General features: G+C 41.0%; 1 protein-coding gene across 1 annotated transcript in view; it reads right to left on the minus strand.

The window, feature by feature from the left end:
- Positions 1-26943, minus strand: part of VWA3B (von Willebrand factor A domain containing 3B) — a 176973-nt gene that overhangs the window by 78217 nt on the left and 71813 nt on the right. Inside the window, exons 9-14 of the mRNA XM_090281768.1 lie at positions 24909-25105; positions 19637-19791; positions 16395-16533; positions 15240-15371; positions 13590-13688; positions 10056-10238 (exon numbers count right to left, since the gene is read on the minus strand). Coding sequence (XP_090137894.1) covers positions 10056-10238; positions 13590-13688; positions 15240-15371; positions 16395-16533; positions 19637-19791; positions 24909-25105 — 905 coding nt within the window. The remainder of the gene's footprint in view (positions 1-10055; positions 10239-13589; positions 13689-15239; positions 15372-16394; positions 16534-19636; positions 19792-24908; positions 25106-26943) is intronic.

Below are 26943 nucleotides of genomic sequence, written 5' to 3' on the forward strand. Positions count from 1 at the left end.
GGAAAGCATCTGGTAGTATGCTGAATAAGAGTGGTTAGAATGGATGTCCTTGTCTTTTTCTTGATCTTAGGAGAAAATTACTCAAGTTTTCACTCTTAAGTATGATTTTCACTGTAGGTGTTATGATGATGTAAGTTGAGGGAGTTCCACTCTCCACCTATTTTGCTGAGAGTTTTTATCATGAATGGGTGTTGAATTTTGTCAAGGCCTTTTCTGCACAACTGGCATGACCATATCATTCTCTTCTTTACCTGTTGATATGCTAGATTACGTATTTGTTGAAATAAATAAGATTAGTTATATCCTTTTTTTCAGCTTTAAAAAATTTTTTTAAAGTATATTTTATTATGTTGTTACAGTAGTCCCAATATCTTCCCCTTTGCACCCCTCTGTCAAGTACCCCCCCTTCCTCCAGCAATATTAACACCCTTAGTTCATGTCCATGGGTCGTACATGTAAGTTCTTTGGCTTCACCCTTTCCTATATTATTCTTAACTTCCCCCCGTCTATTTTGTACCAACCAATTATGCTTCTTAATCCCCGCACCATTTCTCCATTTCTCCCCCTTCCCCCTTCCATCTAATAACCCTCCAAATGATCCCTATACTTATGATTCTGTTCCTATTCTGGTTTGCTTTGGTAGATTTTGTTTTTAATTTTTAGATTCAGTTGTTGATAGCTGTGAGTTTGTTGTCATTTTAGTGTTCATAGTTTTGATCTTCTTTTTTTTAAATAAGTCCCTTTTACATTTCATATAATAATGGCTTGGTGATAATGAATTCTTTTAGCTTTACCTTGTCTGGAAAGTACTTTATTTGCCCTTCCATTCTAAATGATAGCTTTGCTGGATAAAGTAATCTTGGTTGTAGCTCCTTGCTTTTCATCACATTGAATACTTCTTGCCAGTCCTTTCTTGACTACAAAGTTTCTTTTGAGAAAAGAGCTGATAGTCCTATAGACACCCCTTTGTAGGTAACTCTCTGCTCTTCTCTTGCTACTTTTAAGATTCTCTCTTTATCTTGAATCTTTTAATCATGATGTGTCTTGGTGTGGTCCTCTTTGGGTCTAGATTGTTTGGGACTCTCTGTGCTCCCTGGACTTGTATGCCTACTTCCTTCACTAAATTTGGGAAGTTTTCCTTCATTATTTTTTCAGATAAGTTTTCAATTTCTTGCTCTTCCTCGTCTCCTTCTGGCACCCCTATGATTCGAATGTTGGCACGTTTAAAGTTGTCCCAGAGGTTCCCAAGCCTCTCCTCATTTTTTTCAATTCTTGTTTCCTCATTCTGTACTGGTTGACTGTTTTTTTTTCTTCCTTATGTTCCAAATCATTGATTTGAACCCCAGTTTCCTTCCCTTCACCATTGGTTTTGTGTGGATTTGCCTTTGTTTCACTTAGCATAGCCTTCACTTCTTCCCTTATGCATTTGCTGTACTTAAGCATATCTGTCAAGCCTGTGAGCATCTTTATCACCAGTGTTTGAACTCTGTATCTGTTAGGTTGGCTATCTCCTCATTGCTTAGTTCTCCCACTGGAACCTTGATCCGTTCCCCCTTTTGGGCCATAGTTCTCTGTCTCCTCATCTTGACAGGATCCTGTGTTTGTTTGCTTCTGTGTCTTTGGTAGAGCTGTCACTCCTGTTACATTTAAGGGGCAGAGCCTTAGGTACTCATCAGTACAGGGTGACCTGTTTCACCACGTTGTGGCGCTGTATGTGGGGGAGGGGTCAGAGAGGGAACAATGACACTTGCTCAGCACTTGCCCCTTTTCCAGGCATTTCTCCCAATTTCATATGGGACTGGCACTCCTCTAGCTGTTGCCCTGGCCGTTGTTCCCATGGTAGGTGGGTCTGCAGACGTTCTAGGACTGTGGGGGTCCTTTAAACAAGTGGACTCTGCTGAGAGACCCGCAGTTTCTTCCTCCGCCCCAACCCCCACTGGTTTGCACATTAGAAGCAATGAGGCTTGATTTTCCCTGGCGCTGGAACTGTGAACTGTGTGGTCTGGTCAGGAGCTGGGAATGCTCCCTAGTTGTCCCTCTTCACTTTTTAAAACATGTGACTGCACTTTCTGCCATCTTGTGGCTGCTGCCACTGCTGCCGCCACCACACCACATCCTCTCCACCCGGGCTCCACCCCTCCTACCTGTCTGGATGAGTATTTCTTCTTTATATCTTTGTATGTTGGACTTCCATGCAGCTTGGTTTTCTGGAACTTCTGGTTGTCTCTAGTTTTTAGGTAGCTATATCCCTTCTTAGTTGTGGAGGGAGACGCAGCATGTCTAGGTCTCCATCTTGGCTGGAAGTAGGAGTAGTTATTTCTTGAATGTTAAGTAAAATTCTCCATGGAGAATATTCAGAAGTTTTAAAATTATTAATTCAAGTTATTCACAATGTCCATTTTATCTTGGCTGGGTTTTTGTAGTTTACAGTTTTCATGGAAGTGATCCATTTTTTTTTCTAAGTTGTCAACTTTATGAGTGTAAGTTGTTCATTGTATTACTTTATTATCTTTTTAATGACTGAAAGATCTATTTTGATGTCCTCTATTTCATTTTTGATATTAGAGCTTTGTAAGTGATACTCTTGCCTTAGCCTTACAAAAGATTCTTAATCAACTCTTAAATTTTTTTTCCCCAAAGAAAGAGCTTTTTTTTTTTTTTCTTTTTTTGTCTCATTGCCTTTCTCTATTTTGTTCTATTTTCAATTTTATTGATGTATGCTCTTTTCTTTATTGTTTAATTTCTTCTGCTTGCTTTGGGTTTATTTTGCTTTTTGTTCTAGTTTCTTGGGGCAGCAACTCAAGTTGTTGATTGAATGCCTTTCTTTGTTTCCAACATAAGCATTCAGTATAATAAATTTTACTCCCAACACTGTTTTAGCTTCATCCTACATAGTTTGATATATGGTGTTTTTGTTTTCATTCAGTTTTAAGTATTTTTTATTTCCTTTGAGACTTTCTCTTTGACTTCTGGATTATTTAGTGCTCTGTTGCTTAAATTCTATGTTAGACACTTTGCTGCTGTCTTTCTGTCATTTATGTGTAGTTTGGTTCCATTGTGGTCAGAGAACAAACTCTGTATATTTTCAATTCTTTTGGATTAGTTGAGGTTTGTTTATTGCCCATTTTATGGCCTATCTTGACAAATACTTTGTGAGCACTGGAAAAAGTGTATTCTGTTGGGGAATGTTATATTTATGTCAATTAGATCCTGATGATTGATTGTATTGTTCAGATTTTCTCTGTTCCTGCTGATTTTATGTCTAGTAGTTCTATCGGTTTCTGAGAGGGAAGTGTTGAGATCCCCAATTATAATTTTGTATTTATCCAATTGTCTTTTTGACTCTATCAGTGTTTGTTTCAGATCATCTAAAGCTGTACTGGTTTGTGCACACACATTTAGGACCTGTATATTTTCCTTGTGAGTTGATTCTTTTATTATTATGTAAATTTTCTTTGCTCTGAAATCTACTTTATTAGTTAATAGCATAGCCAGCCCAGCTTTTTAATATTGATATGTCTTTTCCATTCTTTTACTTGAACCTACCTATATATCATTGCACTTGAAGTGAGTTTCTTGTAAGCAGTGTATAATTCAGTCATGTTCTTTTATCCACTGTACCAATATATGTTTTTTATTATATAATTAGGCCCTTTACATTTAAAGTAACTATTGATGTCAGCACTTCTATTATTTTACTATTTTCTATTTGTTTTCATTGGTCTTGACTCTCTGCTTCTCTTTTCTTGCTTTTCTTCAGGTCACTTTAACTTTTAAATATAATCCTATCTTGGTTTATTTGTAATGCTTCTGAGTGTATCTCTTTGTATAGTTTTAGTAAAGGTTTCTCTGGATATGACAACATACAAGTGTGACTTATAAAAGTATACTAGCAATCAATGTTTTACTACTTTGAGAGAAATACAGAAACCTTACTTCTATTTAGGTCCCTTTACCTTCCTCCCTTTTAAATATTATTGTCCTTAGTATCTGATAGTGTTTATTTCAATTATCAAATATGATGAATAAATTTCATGAAGAAAAGGATAGTCTATTATATCTACTAATCTTTTTGTTCTTTTCTTCCCTCCTGATGTTCCAGGATTCCTTCTTTTATAATTTCTTTTTTCTTAAAGAACTTCCCATAGCCAATATAAAGTCAGGTCTTCTAGCAACAAATTCTCTTAAATTTTATTTGTCTGAATATATTTTAATTTTTTCTTCATTTCTGAAGGATAGTTTTATCAGATATAAAATTTGTGGTTGATGGCTCTTCTCTTGCTACACATAAAAAATATTGTGCCACTATTTTTCCTGGCCTCCTCAGTTACACATGAGAAATCTGTCAAATCCACTATCAGTTTGGTGTAATTTATTTCAGGCTATCTTCAAGACTTTTTTTCTTGGTCTTTGGTTTTCAGATGTTTAACTATAATGTGTCTTAACATATATTTCTTTGGGTTTATTCTATTTAGAGTTTACTTAGCTTCTCAAATCTGTATATTTGTATTTTTCATCAGATTTTGCAAGTTTTCACCTACTGTTTCTTCACATAGTTTTTCAGTTTCTTTCTCCTCTCCTTGGGGACTTCCCATGATACTATATTGGACCTTTTGTTATTGTCCCACAGGTTTCTGTGGCTCTTTTACTTTTCTTTCTTTCTTGTCTATTTATTTATTTATTTATTTATTTATTTATTTTTAGTCTACTTTGTTGTTTAGAATGGCAGAATTCTATTGTTTGACCTCAAATTCACTGATACTATTCTGTCATCTCCATTCTACTACTGATCCTATTCAGTGAGTTTATTTCTGTTATTGTATATTTTAGTTCTCTAATTTCCACTTGGAAATTTTTATAACTTTTACTTCTTTGCAGAGATTTATATTTGTTCATTTGTCTCCAAATAATATGCAATTGATTGTTGAGCATTTTTGTGACAGGTTCTTTAAAATTCTTGTCAGGTAATTCTAACATCTGATCCATCTCAGTGTTGGCATCATTTGATTGTCTTTTTTCATTTGAGTTGCAATTTTCTTGATTCTTGATATAATGAGTGATTTTTACTACATCCTGGACATTTTTTATTGTTTTCAGAAGACTCTGGACCCATTTTAAATTTTTTGCTTTAGCTGGTAGTCACTGTGTTTAAATTTAGCATGTGGGTCTTGTCCTACTTTTGTGGGTTGTGATTTCAATGGTAGTTTAATTTTCAGAGCTTTTTTTGGGGGGGGGCTACTATTTTGGTCTTTGTTAATCAGCTGTCACTGGGTCTCTGACTAGTCCCTGCTGGTGCTGCCAGAGAAGGCAGAGGGGTTTCTTTCAATCAAGCTTCCAGATGTGTCCTGGTGACCCCTGGGTGTCTGTGTCACTGGGTGGGGTAGGATTGTCCCTAGCCTTTAAGGACGAGTGTTCCCAGAACGTAGCACTTGCTTCAGCTGGGATCCTCTTTCCTGTTCTTCCCACCCACTCTGGTGTCTCCGTGCACAGGAGGAAAGTCTCAGTTTGGTGGGGATAAAAAAGATTGCCCGGACGTGTTTAGTTGGGGTCGTGTCCTTTGGCTAGTCCTGCCCACCTACACATGTAAACCTGTTTTTCTAGTACAGTTGTTGTATGTCTTGGGACTTGTATGGTTAAATTTCACTTTCATTTGGGCATATCTATATATCTGGTGATTCTTTTCCAGCTATTTTCATAAAGGTGAACCGTCACAGTGTCCAAGGTCAGGAGTTCAGCTCTTTTTATGGGACAGTTATCTCTGACTCGTTCATAGACATGTAACTGTGGGGGAACCCCCACCCCAGAAATGGGGGAGGGGTTGGGGAGCACCAAGGATGGTACGTAAGTGGTAGGTGCACTGCAGCTGCATATCTCACCTAGGCAACCAGGGTGACTGACACACACTGGCTGCAGGCAGGGGATTCTGGGGGAGGCCTTTAAATAGGAGGGCACATGGTAACATGGTCCGTTTTGGATCTCCCCTCTTTCCTGGCCACTAGGGACTGGACCCCAGGTCTTGGGAACCGAGTGGTCCAGGAACATCCCTGGGGCCCCTCCCAGAGCACTCCAGGGCCTGCCTGAAGCACAGAGGGCACTAGGCCTGTAAGAGGAGGGCAGAGGAGGCCCAGGTCAGCTGGTTGGGCTGGGGAAAGAGGCTTGGCGGTAAACCCCGAGCTCCTCCTTCATAAGGGAAGCTGCGGCTGCTGTCCACCACCCACAGTACCAGTCTGGGCAGGGCCTTGGGTGCACCACACTAATGTGCAGGACGGGGCTTAGCAGACCACCAGAGGGTAGCATGGCTGGAGGAAGAGGATAGCGGGACAGCGCACTGGGAGCAGAATGTCTGGACGCACAGACTCTGAAGGATGCCTGGAGCCAGACAGCAACTGGAAACCAGCTGAGCTACCTGCATTTCTAAAAGGATGGTACTTTGGGTGGGAGAAGAGGTTCCTCACATAACCTTGAACTGAGCTGGCAGAGGATGGCAGGGTGATTTTTGGGGGGTGTCTTAGAAGAAACAGGCTTTGAGGCAGAAACTTGCCATCATTTCAAGTTATATGATTATTTAATAAAAGATTCCTTTTCCTTTCCACTGAACTCTTTCTTTAGAGTTTTGCCAATATGGTGGCAAGCAGTGGGACCCCCCACTGGCTGGGTTGGTTAACAGACAGAGATCCCAAGGCTAGAGGGTTAACGGAGTACTAATGAGCCCCACATATCACTGCCTCCTTTAGTCTTGTTGATGCTGGGTGGGGTGGAGGCTCAGTTCTGCAGCGGGGGAGAACCACAGTGGTGTCAGCTTCATTTTACACTACCTCACTGACACCAGGGACAGGGGGAACTGGAATGTTGCCTATCCCCTACTCAGACTTCTGTTTTCATTTTCATTGATGCTGGGTGCTGTGGAAGCTTAGCTTCCTGCTGAGTCCCACTGGCATGAGTGCTGTGGAAATCACAGTAGCGACCAGACTGACCTCACACTGCCTTGTTAAATCTCAGTGCTACCTGATGGGGGTCCAGGGGGCCAGCTTGCCACTGGGCTCCATGGACATTATCCTGGTGGGGAAAAAAAAGCAATGCCTGTTTCTGCAAGATCAGCTTCCCACTCAGTCCTCTGCTACTACCCTAGCACAGGATTTGAGCACCACCTGCTTCTGCCTGGTGGGGTTTAGAGAATCAGCTTTCCACTCTGCCCTACTGACACTACCCCTGCAGAAGAATCAGGACATTGCCATCTGCTTCAACCGTGTGTGGGATGAGAGATTAGCTCTCTGGTCAGCTCTACTAATGCCACATGGCAGGGAGATCCGAACATCCTCACTGGGTTCTGTAAAGCAGGAAAGTGGTGTGGAAAATCAGCTCACTGTTTAGCTCCTCTGAAATCCAGGGGAAAGGGAGTGGAGTTCTTCATTGATATATGGGCAAAGCAGGGTAGATATGCCAAAAAGTTTTCTGTGTTTAGGCCAACCTTTTCCAGGTCCTTTGACTAGGGGAAATAGGCTTTTCTTGGATTTCTTTTTTTTTTTTTTTTAATCTGTGCCTGTTAGAGATTCTAAATTGGAGGCGTCTGCAGTATTTTATCTGGAATATATGGGTTGTAATAAAAAGCCCAGAGGGCTCATTGTCATGTCATTCCTTATGTTCTGAGGTCCCCAGGCATCCCACCATCTTTTTTCCACCTTTCAGAGTCTTCCTATGCTTATTTGTGTTATGTCCAGGACTTAGATGGTGTAAGACGGAGGACCTAGGAGGAAAGGGGCTATGTTGCTATTGCTGGAAATGGAAGTCCCTTCAGCAATTCACTTTATAATTAGACTTAAATAAAAAGGACAAAAACTTACATATTTACATATGCAGTTACCACATCCTTTGCATTTCATTTCTTAGTGTAGATTGTTTTTCCACTTGGTATAATTTTCCTTCTGCCTCTACTACTCCATTTAACATTTCTCTACTGCAGGTTTATTGGTGATAAATTATTTAGGTTTTTGTATATTTTTAAGAGTCTTTATTTCACTTTCATTTTTTAAAAGATTTTATTTATTTATATTTAGATAGAGGGGAAGGGAGGAAGAAAGAGAGGGAGTGAAACATCAATGTGTGGTTGCCTCTCACTTGCCCCCAACTGGGGACCTGGCCTGCAACCCAGGCATGTGCCCTGACTGGGAATCAAACTGGTGACCTATTGGTTCACAGGCCAGCACTCAGTCCACTGAGCCACACCAGCTGGAGCTCACCTTCCTTTCTGAAAGATACTTCCACAACATAATAATTATACAATGAGTTTTTTCCTTCAGTACTTTAAAAATGTTACCCCACTGTATTCTTACTTGCATTGTTTATGATGAGAAAAATGTTGCCACCCTTATATACATCCTTATGTACATCCTTCCTTTCTCCCTAATTTAAAAAACAATTTTTTTTATTTTTGTCAATTCTTCTGAGAAGTTTGATTCTGATGTGACTTGATGTGCTTTTCTTCATGCTTCTTGTGCTTGGGGTTTAGAAAGTTTCTTGGATCTGTGGGTCTATAGTTTTAATCTGATTTGGAAAATTTCTGGCCATTATTTCTTCAAACACACATTTATTAGGCTACTTGAATTTTCCCTCAGCTCATGGATGCCTGTTTTTGTTTGTTTCTTTGTTTGTATTCTTTTTTTCTCTGTGTTACATTTTGGATAATTTCTATTGCTGCCTTGTAGTTCACTAATCTTTGGTTTTGTGATGTATGATCTGCTGTTTATCCCATTCCATGTGTTTTTCATCTCATACATTGTAGTTCTCATCTTTACAAGTTTGATTTGTGTCTTATTTGTATCTTCCATGTCTCTCCCTAACTTTGTGATCATAACAAATACAATTATAAAACTGTTGTAATGCACTAATACTAACATCTGAGTAAGTTATGGGTATGTTTTTATTTTTCTGTTTAGATTTTCTTCTCATTATAGGCCTGTGTTTTCCTCCTTCTTTGCATACCTGGTACTATTTGATTGGGCACCAAAAATTTTCAATCTTACTTTGTTGGGTAGTGGATATTTTGCTTTCCTGTAATTATTCTTGAGGTTTGTTCATGGATGCAGTTAAGGTCCTTGGAAACAGTTTGATCCTTTCAGTTCTTGCATTTAAGATTTTCTAGGCAGAACTGGATCAGTGTTAGGTTGTTCCCAACACTGAGGCAAGACCCTTTTGTATACTCTACCCAATGCCCATAGGATTATAAGGTTTTCTAGTCTAGTTTATGGGAGTGGCCACTATTCCCAGCTCTGCATGAACTCTGAGTTCTGCTCCTTCCAGCCCTCTTGGACGATTTGTTCCCCACACTCCAGTAGTTTCCTCACATACAAGCACTAATCAGAATTCTAGCTTGTCCTGACTTTAAAATCACTCCTCAGGACAGACAACAAATGAGAAACACCTTCTCTAGAAGGGTGTTCTTGAAATGTATATTCTCAGGCCGAGATTGGAGGATTAGGAAATAGAACTTTATTTACTTTCCTCCATTAGCCCATCAGAATGAATTGTTTCATCAGATGTTCATGTGGTTATATAGTCAAAGAAGTTAGAAGACAACTACCTAGCATTTGAATTTTTTGGAAGTTTTCTACAGCTATCTATAAATAGCAGTGGTTAATAGATTTCACATATGCATCTCCTGGGCTACTTTTTAAAATACAGATTCCTGAAGTTTTGCAAAATGTTGATAATTGTTGAATTTGACTGATGAGTACATGTAGTACTCCTCTACTTTGTAAGTCTGAAACTTTCCACAGGAAAAGAAACTTAGAAAAAAATCCAAATATATTAAGATTCCTGGGCCTCTATGCCTAGAGCCTGATTTAGTAACTCTGAAGTGGGACCCAGGAATCAGCATTGTAACAAGTGCCTTTAGCTTAGATGGTCCTTGAGAAACACCGGTACACTCATTATTAAGCAATTCATTTGGTCCACTTAATTGTCTTTATGGTTGCTGTTTTCGCAAGGTGTTGTCCATGGGCCTCCAGACTGCAATGCTCAATTAAGTGAAAACTATTGTCGGCTCATCAAGCTCTTACCTGAACCGCCTCTGGAGGACAGGGATCCTTGAAGCCAAACTTGTAAGAATGGAATGCTCCTCCAGTCCAAGAAGCAAGTTCTTTCAAAAAGCCATTTGCAATCTTATCCTTGTAATTGAAAGAGATAGTATAAATAGGAATTTTCTGAAAACCTTTGACTTGGTCTATAACCATTTCAGGTGGCTGAAATGATAAGTTTTGAGGTGGGGGTGGGGTGGAGAGAAGATGGAAAGAGAGAAAAAGAGAAAGAAAAAAATAGACATTAAATCCCTTAATATTTACTTTGCATAGTAAAACCTCAACTAGTAATTATCTACAATATATAGTAGTAAGTGGCTTCTTGGAAAGATGTCAATTCAATTCAGTAAGGAAAGCAAACACTGGCAGAGTACAAAAACCAATGATATCGTCCTTGCCCTCTGAGGGTGGGAAAAAAGTGTGGGAGAAAGATTTGGCACAATATCCCAGTTAATCATCACAACTGTCTTGTGAAGTAGTTTTGGAAAGATTGTGCCTTCTCAATACCCTGCTAGCAGAAGTGTTACTTGGTACATCCTCTTGGTGGGGGCTGGGGGTGTGATTTGGCAGTATCTATGAAAACATATATCTTTTGACTGAGTCTACCTCTCAGAATTTGCACTACAGATATAGTCATACATGTGCAAAATGATATATGCACAGTTACTTTTGCACCATTGTGTATAACAGAAAGATTGATAAAAACCTAAATGTCTGTCTTCAGAGGACATAACTAAATAGCCATGTGACAGAAGAGTAGAAAGCTGTAAAATAAATGAGGGAGCTCTTTATGAAATGATAATAAGCAATCTCTAAGGTATATTCCTTTATTAATTAAGGTCAGAATTGTGTGTGTAACATGCTACCATTTGTATATTTTTAAAGAAAAAATATATAAATGCTTACCTGCTTGCAAACAAACTATCTCTGAAAGAAGATACAAGAAACTGGTAACATACATTGCCTTTTAGCTGGTGAACAGGAGGTGGGAAGGAGAATTTTCTCTATAAATCTTTTTGTTCTTTGTAATTTGTACCATGTAAATGTATTACTATTCAAAAATTAAGTAAACAAAGTTAATGTTTATTAAATCTATATAATGGAATATGATATATTCATTGAGAATGATGCTTCTGAAGAACTTCTCATGACTTGAAAAAACTGCACATATTAGATTAAAAAGCAGAATGCAAAATTGAATTATGAATTATTTAACTTTTCTTTTCTTATGCTTATGCTTATCTGTATTTTCTAAATTGCAATAAAAAGAAAAGGACCTCTTGTCCAGATGACTTTCAAATCAGAATCTCCAGCCTCTATTTCTAAGGCCTTCTGGACATCCATGGGCTACAAGTTCTCCAACTTAGCTTCCTCTGTCAGCAACCCCAAAACCTGGTCATTTTTAAAATTCAAATCACTTAACATAATCATGATAACCACAAATCAGTCATCTCGACCTCTTTCTCCCTTGCTCCCTCTTCTCCCCCTGCCTCCCAATCCCCTCCTAAGTTGGTCATTGAGTCCTTTGAGGCTACTCCTATTATTTCATCTCCGACAAGCATCCCCTTCTCCCCCTTTCTGCTGCTCCTACCTGGGCCCTTACCAGTATATCGAGATCTAGTCTTTCCCTGGCACTAGGCAGGCACATTTCTAAAATACAGATGAAGAGAGCCATATGCTCCTATGAGCACAAGTCCCTCCTCCCTGCAGCCCCACCCCCACCCCCCACCTGTGGTAAAACCCATAAACTCATCCCTTCCATGTGGCATTCAAGGACCTTTACAATCCTCCCCAGCCTAACTTCGGAGGCTCTGCCCTGATGCTCTTCCATCATTGCCCTTGTTCTCACATTGTTTCTCTGAACAGCCCCTCTGTTCCTTCTACCCAGAATACTAGTCATCTCTGTTTAGAAACTTTCTTCTCCCCTTTCCAGATGCAGCTAAAATGTCCCATCCTCAGTGGAAACTTGCCTGGTTGCCTCTCCCTCTTGTACAGCAAAATTTGTCACTCTATGCTCCTAGACATCTCATAGCACAAGCAAGCCCACTCCGCATACTGTGTCTGAGTTAACGGTCGTCGTCGGCAGCCGTCCGTCTCGAGAGACGATGGTGTAGCTTCTTAAGAGTCCATCTGCACCGCCGAGAATGGCTGTGCAGTCCGACTCGGGAGTGACATGGTATCTGTCTCCTCCCGTGCGATGACGCTGAAGCTACAGAGCCTGGGCAGGGTAATATGGAAGGTCTGCTGTTGCCCATGCAGCAGACCCCCCCTCTCTTCGCAGCTGAAGGGTCCAAGGGAAAGACGGAGTCGATACAGCTTGGGTTCAGGTGCGCCGCAGGAGTTGCCGGTGTTGACTACAACATCAAACCGCCTTAGGGACTCCGGCTCCGGATTTTCTGTCGGGGTTTACTCCCTTAGCCTTTCCCCTGAAGAGGTATGCCGCAAGGCAGCGGAGTTTTTTTGGAGTCAGAGTTTTCCTTCTCTGATGTGCCCTGACTGGAAGATCGAACCAACGACACTTAGCTCGCAGGCCGACGCTCAATCCACTGAGCTAAACCAGCCAGGGCTTTAAGTTAACGGTACATGTATAACATGTCCCCTAAGTGTCAACTTCCCTAAGGCAGGGATATTACTCATCTTTGTAGCCTCAATCCTTGACACTACACACAGAACATAAGAAGGGTGCAATACTTTACTTCTGAAGACAAAGTACAGTGAAGTTGACAGGAAAATCATTGCAAATAAAATTTCACTTTACATATAACTTCTCTGCCATAATACATCAATGCTGTAGTAAATCCAGCTGCTTTATTATTTAACCCCTGGACCGTTGGGCACAGGATATTTTATACTATTTATCCAGCTGTCTTCATATGCAAACACCTCACCATGAAGGAAACAAGTTAGTTCTAATTCACTTTTGTGGTTAATTTACACAGTACTGGCCTGCAAATCTGTATATTTACTTAATGCCCAAAGCATTAGTCTCTCATTCATAAAGTTCAAATGAAGATGAACAGACTCTGCCAAAACTTTCAAATATTTTTTAGTCAAGCTAAACAAAACAAAGAATATTTCACTAGAAAGGCATGCTTTTGTTTAAATGATTACTAAGTTAAAATCAAGCATAAAATCAAGGACATTATGCAGTGACATGTTTAGATTCAGAGTTCCCAAAGGGAAAACATCAACAAGAGTCTTCTCTTAGTTTATAATAGAATATAAAGCAGTCTTCAGTGGAAGGTGGAGGTCTCCTCATATGGGATTACTCTCCAGGCCTGAAAGTGTGTGGCACATCAATCAGACAACACTCAGGGTCACATGAACTGTCCTCTTTGTTTCAGTAGACAAAGGAATTCCTCAGTATGTTTCCTCACCTCAGTTCTGGTACCCTCAGCCAAGGAAATAACTTTCAACAGCTGTTAGATGGCAGTTTAAAAGGTCCCCAAACCCATTACCAACATTGACTTTCAGGATATTGGTGAGTCCCTCTTTGTCCCCAACTTTGATAAGTACCTGATCAGGTCTCCCATCTGTCAAAAGGTAGATTGCTTTTGTTTCTTTATCAGCAAAAGCTATTTTCAGGGCATTCAGAGTGTTTGTGGAACTCCCAATCTACAGAAAAGAATACCAAGTACACACTTGAATCTCAAGAAAGATCTCAAGCAAATATATTCTGTTCCAAAAAACAAAGAAAAGTACTTGTGAAATAAAAGCGACATTAAAATTATATTGAGATAATAATTTAAGCCTAGAAATTCCAAGAAGCCAAACCCCTGGGTGTGACATGGCCTCTCTCCTGCTGGTCCCAGGACTGCTGGGCCCAGGGCTGTGGACTTCTGTCCTGATGGCAGAGCTCTTAATGCAATTCTATCTTTCTGTGTTTCTGTGCGGAGCACTAACCCAGTTACTGTTCATTCAGCTGTTGACACAGCTTCAACACACAGCCTGAGTACATTCTGGCAGGGACCATGTTTATTTCAAACAAGGATTGATTCACAACACCCAGGATTTGGCAAATCAGAATGTGTTATCCTTAGCAATCTGGAGGTACAACAAAGAGATTGTAAATTAAAAAAACCCTGCAGTTTCTGTCCAGGGATATAGAGCACTAGCAAGAGCGTCACTCCAAAACTCATAATGAAAAAACAGCCAGCCAAACAGCAAGCATGGAACTGTTGTTACACCCATTAGAGTGCTCAGGTCACAGGGCAACCAACTGGCCCAAAATGTGGGGAGAGACGGGTACCTGCAGAGGCAGGCACGATGCTAGCAGTGGCCTTCTGGGATAGGATGCTGCCAGGCACTCGTAGGAAAGTTTCTCTGGGATGATTGGTGAATTGGTAGAGGCTACCCAGGTATATAATGGCTACAGGGTAAAGGTCTGGATGTCACAACTACAGGGGGAATCTGTGCTCTCTTGAAGGCTTTTTCATCACAAACCCCAGAGTGCTCACAGGAAAGACTGGGAGAGTCCTGAGAAAGTCTCCTTCATGGTGCAGGACTGGGGAAGAGGGAGAGCACCACAGAAACTACAGAGACCCCTCCCCTGTATCTCTTCTATAGAACAAAAGCCTTCACCTATGTGTGATGAGGAGGTGGAGAGAAGGGCACAAACATGCCACCCTTAGGGCACTGGTGAAAACCCAAACAGCTGCAGGAAGAACAGGGAGGTATGGAAGGAACAGGGCTAAGTGCTGGGCTAGACCTGCTGAGAGGCCCCTCCCCTAGTAAAGCTATTGACTAAAGAGATTGGGTTAATGCAGCAATTTTCAACTTTTTTCATCTCATGGCACACATAAACTACGTACTAAAATTCTGTGGCACAACAAAAGATATATTTTTTCCAATCTGACAAAAAATAGGTATAATATTGATTCATCCACACCGGACAACTATTGTTGTGCTGGCTCTAGTCATTTTCTAATTTGACAATCTCAGGGAAAAGAGGTCTGACTAAATAGCCAGGCATTGCATGGTTTAAAATTCTTTTGGCACACTGGTTGAAAGTCGCTGGGTTAATGTAACCTTTGTAAACCAAATGAGTGTCTATATGAAGCCACTGCCATCCTTGGAGCTCAAAGACTTCCTCAAGAATTTCTCCCCAGAATGACCTCAGCAGGTGATCGGGTCAGGCTGCTTCTCCCAGCACAGCCTCTGTCTTACCTTCATGTCTCTAACCCAGGACTGAGCCCCTTTCAGATTATCTTCATTGATTTCAACAAGTTTTTCCTGCCAAGCAACTGCTTGAGCATCAAACTGCACAAAATTGAATTTCCTCTTAAATTTCAGCTGTTCCTGTAAGAGACAATTATTATTTAACCATCAAACCACTCAAATGTAAGACAATATTAGGACAGGTCACAGTTTCATAAATTTTAATCACTATAATAATCTATTTTCAGTTCTAGAAGCTAAAAATTATATTCAATAGAGAAAATCTTTTCTAGTACAAAAGATATTTAAGTAAAATTTATATGCAGCTCACTAAACCTTTACAAATGTATACATATATGAATATATATTATGCATCACATATATAAGTTAATGTCAATATATATAATGTGACATTAAATGTTTCTAATACCGATATTAATAACATACCAAAAATGCACACTAAATGCAATACGCTTAAGAAAAATAAATCCAAAACAGTGTTACATTTTGGACAGTATCTTTTTGGTAAGGCTATTATTCCATTCACTTGCCTTCCATCAGCTCGTATTTCCCCAACAGAGGATTACCAAGTTAAAAGTTGTATTTTGTATTTGGCAACACTTCCCACAATTATTTTCTGTGGCTAATACTCACATTGATAACACTGACTCATTACAGTGCTGCAATGCCCATTTCTAGGTGTGGGAACTGGGAGTTAGGAAACATGGGCCTTCTGCTTCAGGCAGCACAGGCTGAGTAAGAACAGGAAGCTCCTTACCATCAGTGCTGGATCTGTGTGCACACAGCACCCCTCATAAACACTGGAAATGAAATTCAAATGCCAACCTAAAGACAAAAACCATGGAGGTGGGAGCACACCGCAGGCTTCAGGATAGAGAAAGCCTGAAGCAATGGATGTAGACACTCCCTCCGTAACCCATGTGTGGCAGAAAGGACCCACCAAAGGAAGGTCTGCTTGCAAAGGAGAACTGATGATCCTATAACTGGCAAAAGGGAGCTTTTTCCTACAATGGCTTTCCTGTGGATTTTTTTTAGTGCAAACCTCACCTGTGCATTTCCCATTACCAGAACAGATGACAATCAGTGGAGATGTATTCAAGGTACACAAGCCCCCAGATGCATGAACCAATAGCTCCATCTAACCTGTATAAACTGGATGATTTTGTCCTTCACGAAGTCCAGTTTGCCCTTCATTGAGTGAGATGTATCAATGAGGATGTAGATGCAATCATTATACACTTTCCCAAAAAGGATTTGACTCCCATCTTGTAGCCATTTAATCCTAGGCAGGCAAAAGTTAGGAAGTGAACAGTTAGAGCCTGTGGAGGGAGAATACCTTCCTAAGAACTTGGCAATGCACCTACGGAGGCCAGAGATTTCTGTGGAAAATCCTACATTCAAGCTGGCTCCCTCATCAGCCCCCTCCCCTATCCATCGTCAATCCAAGTAAAACAGAACTAGGAAAATTAATAGGGCAGAAAAATATATCCAATACAGTATTCCCTCACTTATCGCAGGTATTACATTCTAGACACCCCCGCGATAGGTGAAAATCCGCTAAGTAGGAACCTTACATTTATTTTAGCATTTATATATATTTTAAGGCTTTATAAACCCTTCCCATACACTTATAAACCGTTCCCAGTCCCTTATTAACCTTTCCCACTTCCTTATTAACCTTTTCAACACTTTTATAAACACTACTTATGTTCTTAAACATATTCTACACTCTTAAACCTATGTAACTTTAACAACATACGTATACAGTACCGCAAAATCCCGCAATATAGCAAAAAATCTGCGATAAATAATTAAATATAATATTTTTTTAAATCCCGCGATATAGTAAGGCCGCGATAAGTGAACCACAAAATAGAGAGGGACTACTGTACTAGGTTCCAAAGTCAAAAGTAAATTATTTCAATCCTCTGAGGAGTCTGAAGCCCTCAGCTATGACTTCAGACCCTTTGTTCTTCTCCCCCTGCTAACTATAGTCACACTAGAAATGTCAGCACATTTTTAAAATGTCAATGCAGCTCATGGACAGTATCAGGCCACCCCTGAACCCTGTAATGACAAAGTGCCAGGCAGCTGTCTGAGCAGCATAGCTTCTGTGGCACAGGCTTAGGCTGTCCTTGCAGGTTGTAAAATCGCATTCACAGCTGCATGCAAAGCCTAGGGGAGGGGCAGTCCAATGGAAAGATGTTCAAACCCAAGTTCAGAGTTCAGCAAAGCCTAGGCAATAAGAATTTGTAGAACAAACTGCTGGAGAGTACTAAATGAAAGGAAATATAACATTTCAAAATTTGTGAGAGGCAGGCAGCTAAAGAGAGATACTCAGAAGATTACAAAATTAAATGTTTGCATATACTAGAAAGAAAGGTCTCAGATTAGTGATATAAGCATCAATCTTAAGAAATCTAAACCCAAAGTAAGGAGAAGGAAAGAAATAAAATGGCATAGAAAGGAGAAAATCCTATAGGGGAAAAAAAATCAGTGAAACTGAAAGCTGGTTCTTTGAAAAGATGAATTAAATGGATAACCTCTAGCCAGACTGATTAGAAAATAAAGATGACATGAATTACCAACATCACCTTTATGAGCATTTAAAGAAATTGAATATGTAGTCTAAAAGCTTCCCACAAAGAAAAACTCCAGGCCCAGATTATGGGAAGCCGGGGTGCTTGGTGGTGGCAAATGTAGCTCAGCCCCAGACTGGAAAACCACTGGGAGCGTGGCAGCATGCGGGACCCACTCTACACACCCATTCTCCTGTGGGGAACCAGGCCTGTGTTTCTATAATAGCTTAAAAGCTTGCTTTCTGCTAAAGGACCCCCTCATCCTGGGCTGAGAACAACAGATATTCAGTGTGTAACCTTGAGGCAGCTTCTTAGGGCCTATTCTGGGCCAATTTTTAAGAACAGAATGTGGCTAGACGAGTTATCCTTATCATCTGTGCACATGTAACATTCTTTTCTCAGTTATATAAAAGTAATAATCATATAAGCCAATAATTGTCACAATGATTCATAACTTTCTTGGATGTAATCCACCTAAAGAATTAATAAAAGCCTGTTAAGGCAGGAGCAAACTGCGCTTTTTCCTATAGAAAGTGGCCAGTTCTGCCCCTCCTCTCCACAGGATTCTTGCAGTTGCTGTGCATTTATTCATTTCATTCACAACACCATGGACCCTGCTGGTCAGAGGTCTGCGGCGCCAGGTGACTTCAATGGTGAATTCCTCAAACATTTAAGGGAGAGATGATACCAATTCTCCACAGAAAATAGAGGCAAGAAAACTTTCCAACAACCCTTGATACCTGGTGCAATAAGAGGGACAAAAGGACCTGGCAGCTACCAGGTGGAATGTCTGTTAATCAGCATCCTTTTCCCAGATCAGAAATCCAAACTATTCTTCCCAAAAGTCAACCCTAAAACTATAAGCAGAGAAGACTCCACACATAAGGATTACTTTTTCTGAGTCACCCATCACCAACTGGGTTCAAGGAGCCGGGGTTCTGAAGACTTAATATGGAGGCGGGTTTCTGCAGCTTGAGGCTTTATAATAGAAGACAGAGGAGGAAGGAGGAAATTTTCATTTCCAACTTGCTGTTGCAGGCTGGCTACAAGCCTATACTTATTAGATTTAGCATCTATTCTAATCCCTAGAATGTGTTTCTAAATGGCATTATTATTCCCACTTTATAAATAAGTTAACTGATGCACAAAAACATTAACTCACTTGCCCAGGGTAACACAAAAAGTAGCAGAGCTGGGATTAGACTCCAGCTCTATCAGACCTCAGAGCCCATGCACCTAAATGGATTTGGTCTTCAAGATCTAAAACTATCCCCTGGCATCACAAGGTGAAAGCATGAAGGTCTGAGGTTAAGGTCATAGCATTAGTACACCAGATTCATTAGCATTACCAGATTTTAGGAAATCGCAGGGTTGAGAAGGATCACATAGAGTTATTTTTAGCTAATTTCTAATACATATATATACATATATATATATTTCCACTATATTCAAGTGTAACAGTTGTCCTGAAATAAAACATTCAAGAGTACAGAGGACAGATGTAGTATAGCCTCAATACCTGTGGCCAATGAGAAATTCAAGACATAGGAGAAGAGTTCCTTAGCCTCCTACAGTGATGCACAACCACCATGATAACTACACCTTTGTTTGCTCTGTTTTTAAGAGTCTGAATCCAAACATCACCCTTTGTTATTAACAACAAGGCCACCAGCAAACCATCAGATGGCAATCTTGACTTAACATGTTTACTGGCCATTTCTCTTGGTTAAGCTTTAAAAAGAGGTCAAGCAGGTTTGAATTTCAAAAAAGACTAGACCACTTGTACCATCCTGTAAATACACCAACCTCCTCTGGATCTGGGCCAGGACTGCATGAATTCTTTCACTGTACCACGTGAACTTCTCCTTGGTAATGCAGACGTGGACCAAGCTCCCATCCTTCCAGGGAGCATGGACAAATCTGCAACAGTATTTTGCATGAATTATCTTCTTCTTGGTCTCCTAAGGAAAGGACAAAGGATAGAAGTCAGTCAGAAGCCATTCCAAGAAGAAAAGCCTCCAGATGGCACCTGTATCTCTGCCTAATTTATGCAGTTCTTAGCATTCACTCCCAGGGCAAAAATCATTCAACTGTTGGTTTGACCAAACATGCCCTGGGGCCTGCTCTATATGAAGACCTGTGCTTGATGTCACGAGTGATGGTCAGAAAGACATATGCAGTCCCATCTGTGCCCCGGAAAAGCTAACATTTCCTGTGGAACACCTAGAGAATGAGTGCAGACAGAGAAGAGGTTTGAGGACTGTGCCTTGAGGCCCTTCTCCATTTAGAGTTTGGGAAAGAAGTATCAAAGAAGGCTGAAAAGGAATAGCTGTAAGGCAGAAGGAAAAACAAGACAGTGTATTTTCAGCAAGTAAAAAAATTTTAAGGAAGTAATCAAACTATATCAAATGTTGACAACAGGCCAAGGAAGACAGACTAGGAATTGACCCCTGGATTTAGCAACTCAGGTATCCCTAAAACGTGTGGGTTTTGGTGGAGAAGGGACCTTTGACTGACTGGAGTATGTTTAAGAGAGCATGGGAGAACTGTAGAATTGGAGAATGGGAATGTATAAAACTCTCAGGGAATTGAATTCTAAAGAGGAGCTGAGGAATGAGGCTAATGAGGCAGATCTAGAGGCAAATAGAGGGTCAAAACACTGTACATTTAAGATGGGAAAAATAACACTATGCTTATGTGCTGATGAAGAAGATCTAGAAATGAGAGCAATACTAGTGATAGAATATAGAAAGGGGCAGAATGAATGAATGAGGGAATAGGGATCAGTGAACACATGCAGGGCTTGGCCTTAGATGGAAGCAAGGGCAGTTCAGCCATCCCAGGAGAAACAAGAGGAGAACACACAGACACAGATGCTGGGAGATTTGTAGCTGTGAGGTAGATGTTCACGGATGTTTACGGCAATGTTCGGTGAAATGGCAACAAGGTCATCTGCTCAGAATGAGTACAGAGGAGAAGATGTTGAAGTTTGAGGAGGAAGAAGAAGGTAGACATCTTGCAGAATGCGAGTCTGAGTGGATTGGGAGACAGTGGAGTTGGGGTGCAACAGAAAAGATCCACCTGAAGTTACAGGTCACAGATTTAAGGTGAAACCAGCCACTATGGCTGGGTTTTTTCCCTCCATTTCGTCCACTGTAGTCATCTGCGCAGGTATAAGGCAGAAAAGGCAGATGGGTGGATTTAACCAGGGTTGAGGTTTTACCAGGGAGTACAATAATGTACGAGAGAAAAAGTAGTTGAGGATTTATGACAGGGACTAAAGGATGGAGAGAACAGAGAAAAGATGGTAGAAACAACAAATCATACACCCTACTGGGGTTGAAAGATTGATGGAATTAGGGCAGCAGAGGAAATGACCTAAAAAGAGTGATCAGATAGCAGGACCTTTGGAACTCATTATGTGGGTTATGATTACACAGCTATTTGAAATGACAAGGTCAAGGGTATCCCTATGACAGGAGTGGTAGACATGGAATGGAGGAGAAAGCTGTTGGAGAAGAGTAGGTCAGAGAAATGAAGAATCAGGGTATAGGTAGGGTCACCTACATGGTACTGACCTCACTAGGAATTATAACAGAGCCAGTGGCAGCAATCCAGAAGCTTAATCTTCAAGGACTGACAAAAGTGGCCTGGGGTTCAGTAGGTGACAGCCACATCCTGATGACATGTGAAGAGGGTGGGAGAATGGTCAGGAAGCAGCAAAGAGGCCACTGCCTACCTCCAGGCCCACAGGAGATGGGGAGAGAAACAAGGGTCCTCAAGAGAACCCAGACAAGCAGGCAAAAGGAACATCTCAGAATGCTTGAGGCTCTCAGGGGGTTGGGGGGGTGCGTTGCTGATGACTTCTAGGTCCAGAGGGCACAGTGAAAGGGTTCTGGGAGTTGGGGAGGCATGCAGGAGGCTCAGAGAAGGGAGGTCAGAGCCACCCACACATGACTGAGATTCAGGGGGTCACTGGTGACTGATATGAACAGGGTTGAAGGGCATGATGAGATCAGCCCCGGTGCTGCCAAGGCAGGCAGAGAGGAGCCACATCTCCACTGCAGTGCAAGAAGGAAGGAGCAAGATGCCCTCTCATTCTCACATGTTCCTGGGGGTGGCACATGAGGGTTTTCCCTACTCTCAATTCCTTCACATGGCATCTGCCAACTGTGCCCCATGCACTTGCAAATAGGAACACACTAGACCATAAGTTACATGAAGGCGGGTGTTAGGCAGCAGTCTCAGAATGGGAAGAGCACAGTGTGAGAGCCAACCAGAGTTGAGTTCAAACCATGCTTCTACCTGCCGTGAGACGGCAGGTGAGCTGCCTAACCTTTCAGAGGCCCTGTGACTTTGTTTTCTCATGCGTGATATGAAAGCACATGGGCATTCCACAAATACTCATTTCTGACTCATCATGTTTTTAATAAAGGAAAGAAGGCCGGTAACATCTACTGGGCATCTCCTCAGTGCCAGGCACTGTGCTCAGAACATGCATTTTTAAAAATCTTCATCTGAGGTTATGTTTATTCATTTCAGAAAGAGAGGGAGGGAGGAAGGGAGAGGAAGAGAGAGAAGGAGAGGGAGAGAGAGAGAGGGAAACATCAATGTGAGAAAGAAACATCAGTCAGTTGCCTCCTGTATGCACCCTGATCAGGATGGAACCCGAAACCTAGGTATGTGCCCTCACCAGGAATCAAAAATGCAAACTTTTGGTGGATGGGACATGCTCTAATGAACTGAGTCACTCAACCAGGACAAGACATTCATTTTTAAAATTTGGACTTTATGCCACACACACATTACAGATGTGGAGAGTGAAACTCAGAAAGGTTAAATTATTTGCTCAACATCTCATAATTAGTGACTGGTAGAAAGAGCATTCACACCCAGGTCTTCTTACTCAAAATCTGGTGCCCTGTCCACTGAACCACACTGCCTGGTATAGAGTGAAGGCTCAATAAGTATTTGTTAGAGGAATAATAGTGAAACTAGAGTGAGTTTTTGAACATCGGGGCTGGCTTTGTACGTAAGCAGCATAAGCAACTATGAATGTGATGTGATTTCAGGGATGTCCCAAAATATGAAGTTACTAAACTTTGCCTGAAATTTCCTAATTAGAAATAGATTTTTGTCTCCTCCTCTCACCTGCTCATTTATCTTAGAATGCTACACAGCAAGACCGTTTTAGTCATTTATCTCTGTGTAAATGACTTTCCTAGATCAGTACCTACAAACTGGTCTTTATAGTTAAAAGTTCAGGGGCCCTGCCCAGTGGGAGTCTGGGAGAACCCTAAATAATCTATCTTTTCCACAGCTTCAGTTTCTTCCTAAGTTATACACATCACAATTTTTGGTATAAATTCAATTTTAGATAGGTAGCCCCAAATACTAAATATAAAATTGTCCTTTTTTCACCAATATTTGTGAAAGAGGTTAGCTGTACTGTATATTTCTCAACTTTTCCTACATTATTATTTGTTAGCACAAGAAATTTGAGGTAAAATTCCCCATTTATAAACCAAATTATTAAAACTTTCTCTATAAAATTTCCTATAAAGTTGTCAAGGAAAAACAGGGAGAAAATCAATATTAGGGAGAGACCTGAGCGTACCACCACATTGCCAGGAGGTTGAAGTAAGCTATGTTCAAATGGAAAAGGATTTATATTTTTAAATATCCAGGCCCTAATGTACTTTAAAAAATGAAAATTTAGTTATGCTTGATTTCCTGAACTAATAACATTACTGAATAATGTCTACAACATCATAAAACTGTGTTGGGAGGAAACAAATGAGATTTCCCTGCAATGCAGCAATTACTCTGCACCCCAGTATATATGCCAGGAAACAAGTCTTGTGCCAATTCTGCATTTTTTCTTCTAATTCAGTTTTCATATTTTCCTCCCTGTAGTTCATGGTCAACACACAGCAGTAAGAGGGCAAAGAGACAACATCATGTCGCTACTGTAGCCCTGGAAAAAAGAAGCCTGTGGCCGGCCAGCCAGCCCAGTGAATGTCAGAGAGACTGGAGTTTCACCTCTGACTGGACAGACTTCTCAGTGATGATCTTGACATTGAATCAGAGCCTTAGAGAATACATAAAGTGGCCTGCATTTGAGAAAGACCTGAGTTCCTCTCCCAGTTGTGTCTGCTAAGTTGCCATTACAATCACGTCTGCTGTGTTGCTGGCATTTCAACTTTCACTTCACAGTGGGTCCCTGGGCCTTTACCACCTACTCAAAGAGATTTCCTTCGGTTTTAATAAATTTAGAATATTCTTTTTACCCCAATTTTCTGTTTCATATTATGACACTTTTAGTCTTCCCATAATTCTAAACATTTGACAGTTCTGGGTTTTCTTTACACATCAGTATTTCTCCAAGTGTGGCCCCTGGACCAGAAATTTCAGCATCATCTAAGGACTGGTATAAATGCAAATTCTTGGTATCCCCACCCCGGACCTACTGACTCGTGCATGTTAATATTTAGGCATTTGTTACTACAAATCATCATCCTGCCACTGTGAGCCAGAGTCGGGCACTTAGAGAAACTATATTCTTTTCAGACTCAATGGCATAACAAAATTATAGCTTTCAAAAGTTCTCAATATTCACCCTTTGTATTTATGAGGAACCCTCTAAATGCTGGCTGGTAGTCCCAGACTAACATACCTCTAAGACAGTGACAACACAAGAGGGCCCTAGGAATGCCTGCTTCGGGCATGCTCACGAGTAGTTTCTTTCTTCCATTCAGTATGGAGCAACAAAAGGCTTCTCTTTAGACATAATGCTGCATAATTCTGAGACTAATAATGCCTGAATTTCTGTAATCCCAGCTCTTGGCTTATGTATAATTATTGTATAATTCACTTATCTCTAGAAACCATTCCCAGAGTTGATCGCCACTCAGAGGAGTATATGGTGAGAAGCAGGAAATCTGCATGGAAATCCCAGCCTACTTTCATCCATGCTGCCTTTAACCTTGGTCCTGCCCTGGGTTCTGATTTGAGGGAGGCCTTACCCACCTGCTCAGGGATCAAAAGAAGGCCACAGTCCCACAGGGAGTGCACTTACCGCGCTGGTCTGTATGTACTCATTCTCGGGTTTGGCTTTTATAGTGACAACTCCATCAGCGTGGCGGAAGGAGCAGTCAGCAAGGACATCATAAAATGACAGCTTTTGGGCTTTTAAACCATATTTCTGCAGCCACGTCTTAGAATCCCAGATGTCTTCTGGATTTGATTCATTTCCAACAGAGGTTGCTCCTGATTCTATTTTTGGAATCACAGTTCATTAGCCATTCATATTACACAAGCCATTCATATTTCACCCACACCTTAATATTGACTAAGCTGGAACGTGTTCTTTGTTAGACCCCACTCATTTCAGGAACTATGCTTTCCAAAGCATGACTGGCAAAGAATTAGTTCACAAGACTAGAAGGCAGGAATCTGCTACTCTTCATCTTACTTCCTCCTCTACCTAAGTTGACTGGCCCCATGCATAGGTGGAGATGGCCAACAAATCAAGGCTGTGTGTTGGGAGAGCATTAAACTTGGGGTCAGAAGCTCTGGGTTCAAGTCCTGCCTCCATTACTTACTAGCGTGGGCAAGTTCTCAAACTTGGGCAAGTCACCCCACTTAACCTCTCCAAATTTCAGCAAATTCTTCAGCTGCTGAAGGAAGAGAGCATCTACTTTGCCTTCCCAGGTGTGTTAAAGTGATTTTAGGAGAAAAGCCATGTGGCAATGCTTTGTAATGAAGGGGGAGAAGTTAGAGGCATGCAACCTGCACTGAAGTCGAAGTCAGTCAACCCCAGAAGACCGGTGGGCTGCCTTCCAGGAGTTTCCCATTAACTTCGTAGGTTTGTCCTGGTTCAGAGCCTGGCTTTCAATTCTGCAGGCTTGGAAACTTCATATGTCAGCTCAAGCATCTGGAGCTAATATGACAACTCACCTTAGATTCACAGGATAAAGCATAATCCAGAAGATCAATTACCCAAATATTCCCAGCCTTAGACACATCCCCTTGGTGTTTTCCAAAGGTTTCCTATACTCTTTAAGCAGGGGGAGGATTTATGCTACCTAAACAGAAAAAACATGTAAGCCAGCTATCATACAAGCAGAAAAGTATTTATCTAGATGGCAAAAACCCCTAGGGCCACCTAAGGGAGCCTGGGGTATCTTGGGATGGGCACAGAGGAGAAAGGGAACAAATCTGAAGCTGAGAAGGAGGCATTGGTGCCTGGAGCCGGCTTGCACTGGCCTGTGAGGGCTGCCAGTGCACCTCTCCTTCCAGCCCAGTGCTCAGGGGTGGCACATTGCCAGGGTGAAACTGACTGACTGTGCTGGGAGTATTTACAAAATCTGGAGACCAGCACATGCTACAAGTCAGTGCTTTTTTTTTTTCCTTTCATTTTTTTTAACTTCTAAAGTGTGGATTGGTAAACATTTATCTGAATGCCCTGAAAGGAAGACAGAATGGATCCTGAGATTTTAGCCCCATTGGGACCAGCAGAGCACTAGGAAGACCAGGAGGGATGTTGGGGAGGTGGGTTTTTATAAAGTGTATTACGAAGTGTCCACCAGTCCTATAGAGTTTATTTCCACTTAGATCAGTGGTTCTAAACCTGAACACTGGAATCCTCTGAGTAGTTTTAAATATACTGCTTCCTGAGCCCCACCCATTAGATTCCATTTTCATTGGTTTGAACACTGAGATTTTTCAAACTCCCAGATGATTGCTCTGTGCAGCCAAGCTTTGCACCTGGGGTAAGATGGAAAGAGCTTTCTAAAATATGAAATGGCAATCCCATCAGGTCAAAATATACTTTTAATTAAAAAGTATTGCTCGCTATTAGGGAAACAAAATATTATCCATTCTAACCCATCACTATATAATTAGAATGAGATTTGAAGACATAAAACACTTTCAAGCCAACTGTTTCTCAACAATGCGTAAAGGATCTGTCCATTAGACCTACATGTGAGCCATGTCCTCACATTTTAATATAATGCTTTTTAAATAATGCACTCTGAAATCTAGTGGCACTGGACCATCTCAAAGAACCTTGTTTTGGGGGTTTGAACTTTAAACCAATCTGACATCAA

Source organism: Furipterus horrens, unplaced genomic scaffold, assembly GCF_987537825.1.
Source record: "Furipterus horrens unplaced genomic scaffold, mFurHor1.1.pri manual_scaffold_6, whole genome shotgun sequence".
In the NCBI taxonomy this organism is placed as follows: Eukaryota; Metazoa; Chordata; class Mammalia; order Chiroptera; family Furipteridae; genus Furipterus; species Furipterus horrens.